We start from the raw sequence: 7,307 nt of genomic DNA, 5'->3' as shown, positions 1-7,307 counted from the left end.
ATTTTTACAAGGATTAAATGTCAGGATTTGTGAAAAACGGAGTTTAAATGTGTATGTAAAATTCCGACTTCAACTGTATGTATTTTTAAGCCTATTAAACATATGGAATAATTTCTGCCAAGATGTAGATGTGTATTTTGAACATTGGGAATATTTTCTATACCATTAACTGCTCCACACAGTTAGTTAGTGGAGGTGTCTTCTTTGGGAAGTCTCTACAAAAAGATAAATGGTTTCCATGATGTTTTCTCTGGGCTCTGTTAGTCAAGTCTGCGACCTCACCGCGTGAGTTAAACTAGCACTAGTTCACATGCATCGTTGGCATGTTTCAAATTTCACAAGTACAGTGAAATGCCTTTCTTGCAAACTCTACCCCAAAATGCAATAATCCATAACTGGTTTACTAGAAAAAAAACACACGAGAAATAAGAATAAGAAATACACAAAGGAATTAAGTAAGCATACAGTACTATATATTGGAAATATTTTAAATGTTAGTTCCAATACCATATTTACATGTGCAGGGATACTGGAGTGATGGAGGTGGATCTGTATAGGGGTAATGTGACTAGGCAACAGGATATAAAATAAACAGAATAGTAGCAGCTTGTATGTGAGTGGGTGTGTAGAGTCAGTAGAAATGTATGTGCATATTATGTGTGAGTGTGTGTTGAAGTGACAGTGAGTGTTTAGGGCCCTGTGAGTATGCAATGGTTTCAAGTGATCCTCCTCATCAAGCGATCTTTTTCATTCTATCGTTTAATCAATTATTGCTCTCGGTTTAGCCAGATTATAGCCAGATTTTGGGCAGGCGCGATGATTATCGAAAACAAACCCGAAGTACGTCATTAGCTATCCATTGCGCCTGTGCAATTCTTCTACCAACAACTGCACCCGACCAGAGTCATAACAATCGTCCAAATAAATTATTTTCACCAAAGCCAAACTGTCATTAAAGCCAGCCTGTGCGTGGAATATTGGTTTTCTCGATAACCTAACAAAAAGCTAAATAGTCTGGAGACATGTTTTGGAAATTCTAAATTCATGGAGGATAACACGGTTATCAATATCCACCCTGTCGAAGATTCGGTGAAAATGGGCGATTATGCACCGAAGAGTTTTTTTTAACCCAAAATATAGTGAATGGTTCAACTGGCCGAAAAGGACGAACAGTATCGCAGTTCCCGAAACGTGAAGTGACACATTAATCCCCAAATTGGATACTAGCTAGCCAGCTACGCCACTGTCCACAGATTGCTAGTTGATCACTACTGCCAACCATCTTCCGATTCGGATCGATCGGCTATGGCTAGTAACATCACCAGCTCGGCTGCAAGCTAGCTTGCTAAATTAGCAAGACTATCGACAACGTCAGTTCAGAACTTGGAATAATTTCCATTTGACAACAAAACGCAAGCTTGCTAGTTAGCATTTGAAGTATATTTGGTTTCGTGAATTTTGGCTTTTTATTTTTTTTTATCTCGGTGTCCGAAAGAGCAAGCCTGATAGCTACTTGCTTAGGCAGCTGCAGACGGCTAAGCTAGCAGCTATCAACATCTGTACACTACCGATGCAATGGTCGCATTGTTAACTGGTTTGGTAGAGGAATGCTCATTGGGTGGATATTCTGAGGCAGCGGGCCGCACAGAATATTTCACCTCTCAGTTCCAACCACGGGCCACACTATATACTGTTTTGATGTGAAGATTGGCGGTGAACACACATCGCTCGCTGACTGTAAAATAGCGCACGAAGACGGGAACAGCTGAAGCTATGCAAGCGGCCCAGGTTCAGTACGACTTTTTCAGCGAGGAGAACGCACCGAAATGGCGGGGGCTATTGGTACCCTCCCTGAACAAGGTAGGCTAGGAAGTTGGCAGGTGCTAAGCGAACTAACTAGACGACGAAGGGTATGCATTACAAGCAAAGTAGCTATTATTAGCCAGTCAGCTAACGTTAATTAGCTAACTCAAACTGGGTTGTCTTGTAGGAATTGATTGCAACAAACAACATTTGATGGTGTCATGTCAAAACACGCCATGTTGCCAGTGACACATGGTTTGGTTGGTCAAATCACATTTTATTGGGTGCGTACACATATTTAGTAGATGTTATTGCGGGTGTAGCGAAATGCTTGTGTGTGCTAATAGTACCAAGATAACGTTTGTATATCGACTACTGTTGTTAGCTACCCCCCGCTCATTATTGGGGTGCACCCGTGGGGACTCGATGCTTCTATATGACAGACACACACAGCCCTATGTTTCACTTAACTTTTGTTTCGTTTGATTCCCACACCTAAACTCGAACGTCACTAGTTCCCCATGCGTTACACCATTCCTACAAATGTCTCCTTTTATTTGTATCTGCTATCTCCTCGTCACGGCATGCACATCTTGCCCACGGTGTCAGTTTGAGTGTGGTGGCACTGGCAACTTCTGTGGGGGAGGACGCTGTCACACTCACAGAACGTTGTCCCCCCCCCCCCCTCGGCAAAACTGCATCACTTTTTCGTAAGCTAAGGGGCCCATAGCAACGTTCAAACTGGGCCCTCAATTTCAGACATAGAATAAATAACCTCTCTGGTCTAGGTGGGACGAAATCGTCCCACCTACTCAACAGCCAGTGTAATCCCGTGGCGCAATTTTCAAATACCTTAGAAATGCTATTACTTCAATTTCTCAAACATATGACTATTTTACACCATTTTAAAGACAAGACTCTCGTAACCTCTTAAGGATACCATAGGATAGGGGGCGCCACAGCGCATTTTGAAAAAAATTAGTTCCCATTTTCAACGGCCTACTAATCAAACTCAGAAGCTAGGACATGCATATACTTATTATATATGGATAGAAAACACCCTAAAGTTTCTAAAACTCTTTGAATGGTGTCTGTGAGTATAACAGAACTCATATGGCAGTCAAAACCCCGAGACCGATTGAAACAGGAAGTGGAGTTCTGAATTGTGGACTCGACTTCATTACTTTGCCTATTAATCACACCGTGAGCAATGGTTCACTGAGCACTTCCTATTGCTTCCACTAGATGTCCCCAGTCTTTTCACAGTGGTTTGAGCCTTATACAGTCGAAACTCAGTGAATGAGACGCATTGGAAATTGGTCACGGGATGGGCCATCACCATTATGACGTCGGCGGCCCTGTCTACCCCCACCTTTGGAAACGTTTCAAAACACTCTGGAATCGTCCCCGTCGAATCTTATTGGCTCTCTTGGTGTTACAGGCCCTGAAGATGAATGTTTTACAACGTTTGACATGTTTGAACGAACCTAGAGGAAGTAAAAAGTACATTTTCCGAAACTACTGTCCCGCGCACGTCGGAGCATTTGGAGTTAGCCCTAGGACACGCTACCAACAGCAGGCTAATGGAACATGAATTATGGACTTTTTCGACCGAAAATACATCTGTTGTGGACCTGGGAGTCCTGGAAGTGCTTTCTGATGAAGACAACTAAAGGTAGGCGATTATTGACAATATTATACAAGATCAGATGTGACTTGCGATTGTGCCAAGATGGCCCGGCGCTAGTTTTCCAGGCTCATTTTCTGAGTATCGCATCTCCTTTTATCGCAAAGTGTGATTACCCAGTAAAGTTAATTTAAAATCTGGTATGACAGGTGTTCTCAAGAGATATTCATCTATAAATGTTAGATTGACAATATAAATTTAAAAAATTGTTTTCGAATAGTAATAAAGGGAATGATGCACTGTTTCCCGGAACGCATTTGAGGGGAAAATATTTAGTCAACGTCAGACGCCGATGTAAAATGCTGTTTTTATATATAAATATGACCTTTATTGAACAAAAGAATGCATGCTGTGTGTAACATGATGTCCTAGGTGTGTCATCTGATGAAGTTTGTAAAAGGTTAGTGCTGCATTTAGCTGTCTTCTGGGTTTTCGTGACATATGCTAGCTTGAAAAATGGGTGTCTGATTATTTCTGGCTTGGTACTCTGCTGACATAATCAAATTTTTTGCTTTCCCTGTAAAGCCTTTTTGAAATCGGACAGTGTGGTTAGATAAAGGAGAGTCTTGTCTTTAAAATGCTGGGAAATAGTCATGTTTGAAAAATGGACGTTTTCGGATTTTAGAGGAGTTTGTATTTCACGCTGCGCCCATCATTGGATATTGGAGCAGGTGTTCCGCTAGCGGAACGTCTAGATGTAAGAGGTCTAACCACACTGTCCGATTTCAAAAAGGCTTTACAACGAAAGCAAAACATTTGATTATGTCAGCAGAGTACCCAGCCAGAAATAATCAGACACCCATTTTTCAAGCTAGCATATAATGTCACAAAAACCCAGAAGACAGCTAAATGCAGCACTAACCTTTGATGATCTTCAATCGATGACACACCTAGGACATTATGTTATACAATACATGCATGTTTTGTTCAATCAAGTTCATATTTATATCAAAAACCAGCTTTTTACATTAGCATGTGACGTTCAGAACTAGCATACCCCCCGCAAACCTCCGGTGAATTTACTAAATTACTCACGATAAACGTTCACAAAAAAACATAACAATTATTTTAAGAATTGTAGATACAGAACTCCTTTGTGCAATCGAGGTGTCCGATTTTAAAATAGCTTTTCGGTGAAAGCACATTTTGCAATATTCTGAGTACATAGCCCAGCCATCACGGCTAGCTATTTAGACACCCACCAAGTTTAGCCCTGACCAAACTCTGATTTAGTATTACAAAAGTTTGATTACCTTTGGTGTTCTTCGTCAGAATGCACTCCCAGGACTGCTACTTCAATAACAAATGTTGGTTTGGTCCAAAATAATCCATCGTTATATCCAAATAGCGGCGTTTTGTTCGTGCGTTCAAGACACTATCTGAAGTGTAAATAAGGGTCACGAGCATGGCGCATTTCGTGACAGAACATTTCTAAATATTCCATTACCGTACTTCGAAGCATGTCAACCGCTGTTTAAAATCCATTTTTATGCAATTTTTCTCATAAAAAGGCGATAATATTCCGACCGGGAATCTGCGTTTAGGTAAACAGACGAAAGAAAACAAAGCATGAGGTCGACTCGGGCACGCGCCTGAGTCTCACAGTACTGTAACCAGCCACTACCCAAACGCGCTACTTTTTTTCAGCCAGAGCCTGCAAAGCCACGATTCAGCTTTTTGCCGCCTTCTGAGAGCCCATGGGAGCCGTAGGAAGTGTCACGTAACAGCAGAGATCCTCTGTTATGGATAGAGATAATCAAGAAGGTCAAGAAATTGTCAGACAGGGCACTTCCTGCATGGAATCTTCTCAGGTTTTGGCCTGCCAAATGAGTTCTGTTATACTCACTGACACCATTCAAAAAGTTTTAGAAACTTTGGAGTGTTTTCTATTCAAAGCTAATAATTATATGCATATTCTAGTTTCTGGGCAGGAGTAGTAACCAGATTAAATCGGGTACGTTTTTTATCCGGCCGTGTCAATACTGCCCCCTAGCCCTAACAGGATAAACGACTTGCTAGCAGCAACCCTGAATATTGTAGTACTAATCATCATCATGAGAAATGCTAGAGTAGTCATAAGTGTCTTTTAATATTGGTGTTGTGATACTCTGCTTGCCTGCTACCACAGGTATTTAAAGAGAAATTAGGTTTTGAAACATTACATACTTGGGTCACAGCCCGTCAAGATTGATGCAGCACCATTTTTTTCAAGTAGATTCTGACTCTGTCTCGATATTTTGGGACACCCTCATATAGTCTCATAAAGGTGCTGGCCATGTTTTGGGCGATTTACCGACTCGCTGCTGAGTGAAATTGATGTTATTGATCAAACAAATGCATATCAGCCTTTGTCTGGATGGTTTGGAATTTAGTGACACACCACACATGTTACCTTGGTCTACACAGAGTGAACACTGACTAGAGCCTCTCCAGTTTGCGTGTGTTGGTAAATAGAGGCCTATAAACTGGCGTGAGGTGATCAGGGTGGGGTTTTTCAGCAAGATGCTGCAAGCAGGGGAATGCCGAGTCAGTGATCTTCAGTCACAGCTCTCAAGACCAATGACAGTTGAGCAAATGGTTTCTTTTTAAAAATGTTCTTTACATTTTTTGGTTCACCCCAGTGCTTTCTGAAGATGAGTGTTGCTAATGACTAGCATATATTTAGTTCACGACAGCCTAGCCCAAGTTGTTTTGCACTGTAAAATGCTTAGCTAAAACCACTCCAGACCGACCAATTTAGGCCTAAAAAGAAAAACTATTAGGCCTATATAATGGTAGTGGTCAAGATGATGATGATGAAAAGGACACCTGAATGACAAACAAAATAAGTAGTCCAATTTACAATGGGAGTTTGACATGAAGGGGTAGACCCAGCCTAAGCCCCACTGTGTCATATTGGGCCAGAGTGGAAAAGAGAATACTAAGAAGAACTGGGAGAATCAGAACAGTACTGAAACAGTAGGTTAAAAATACTGAAACTGAATTCTAGCCCATTGAAAAACATCCTAATGGACCAGCTAGGACTGAATGATGTAATGATACAGTGTACCATTTGATATGAATCTGGAAATGACCTTTGACATGCCTCGGTTAATCTTCCAGCTAACACTGCAGAAACAGTACACTGTTCATTATGTTGAGAAGTTGGTCTTATGTGGGAGATTGAATGAACTGTGAAGGAATGCTGGAGAGAAACAGTTTGCTCGAGTTCCCACTGTTGGACGACTGGCACATGTGGCACCCCAACGAGGGGGGATGGGCTCTGCATTCCTGTTGTGTGTAGACTGGCAAGGGCCGGCAAATGCTAAAGTGCGATGATGCCGTAGCGATGTAACGCCACAGGCATGGCAGGAATGTAGCCCAATGCATGAGGTCAGAGCAAGTCAGCCCTCGCAGAGAGCGGGAGTGACAGACAACAGAGGGGAGGTTATAGCCCCAGTGAGTCGCTTTAAGGACATTTTTGCGACAAGCTTTTACCCCCTTCTTCTCCACCAAACCACCCCCCTCGGATCCCTCAAGTGTTGCTTTCCCCGCTCAAGCTGTGTCAACAAGTCTAGGAGAGGTTATGGAAGACTTCAAAAGAGCCCCGTGGCAAGACCAGCTTCTCCGCATTGAGCCGTACGAAGTGGACACACCCTCTGTTCACCCTATTGATTTAGTCATTGGCCTCTCGGCTTTAAAAAAAAAAAAAAAAAAGGGTTACATTTGTCTGGAATGTGCTGGCACAGGGAACTGAGAGGATTCGAAAACGTGCATGCGCTCCATTTGGATAAGCATTGTTCAGGTTTCTGCTGTGGAATGAAATGGGGAAATCGGG

General features: G+C 42.2%; 1 protein-coding gene across 4 annotated transcripts in view; it reads left to right on the top strand.

The window, feature by feature from the left end:
• Nucleotides 1-841: 841 nt before the first annotated feature.
• Nucleotides 842-7,307, top strand: part of LOC106584773 (son of sevenless homolog 1) — a 92,564-nt gene continuing 86,098 nt past the window's right edge. For 2 of the 4 annotated variants that reach the window (XM_082964042.1, XM_082964040.1), the window contains exon 1: nucleotides 842-1,860. In XM_082964042.1, coding sequence (XP_082820168.1) covers nucleotides 1,774-1,860 — 87 coding nt within the window. In that variant the 5' untranslated portion in view covers nucleotides 842-1,773. The remainder of the gene's footprint in view (nucleotides 1,861-7,307) is intronic. The other 2 variants (XM_014170357.3, XM_082964041.1) reach the window with 1 other exon arrangement.

Source organism: Salmo salar, chromosome 02, assembly GCF_965601325.2.
Source record: "Salmo salar chromosome 02, fSalSal1, whole genome shotgun sequence".
In the NCBI taxonomy this organism is placed as follows: domain Eukaryota; kingdom Metazoa; phylum Chordata; class Actinopteri; order Salmoniformes; family Salmonidae; genus Salmo; species Salmo salar.
Note: the sequence above shows the minus strand (reverse complement) of the source record. Positions and strands in the feature narration are given on the sequence as shown.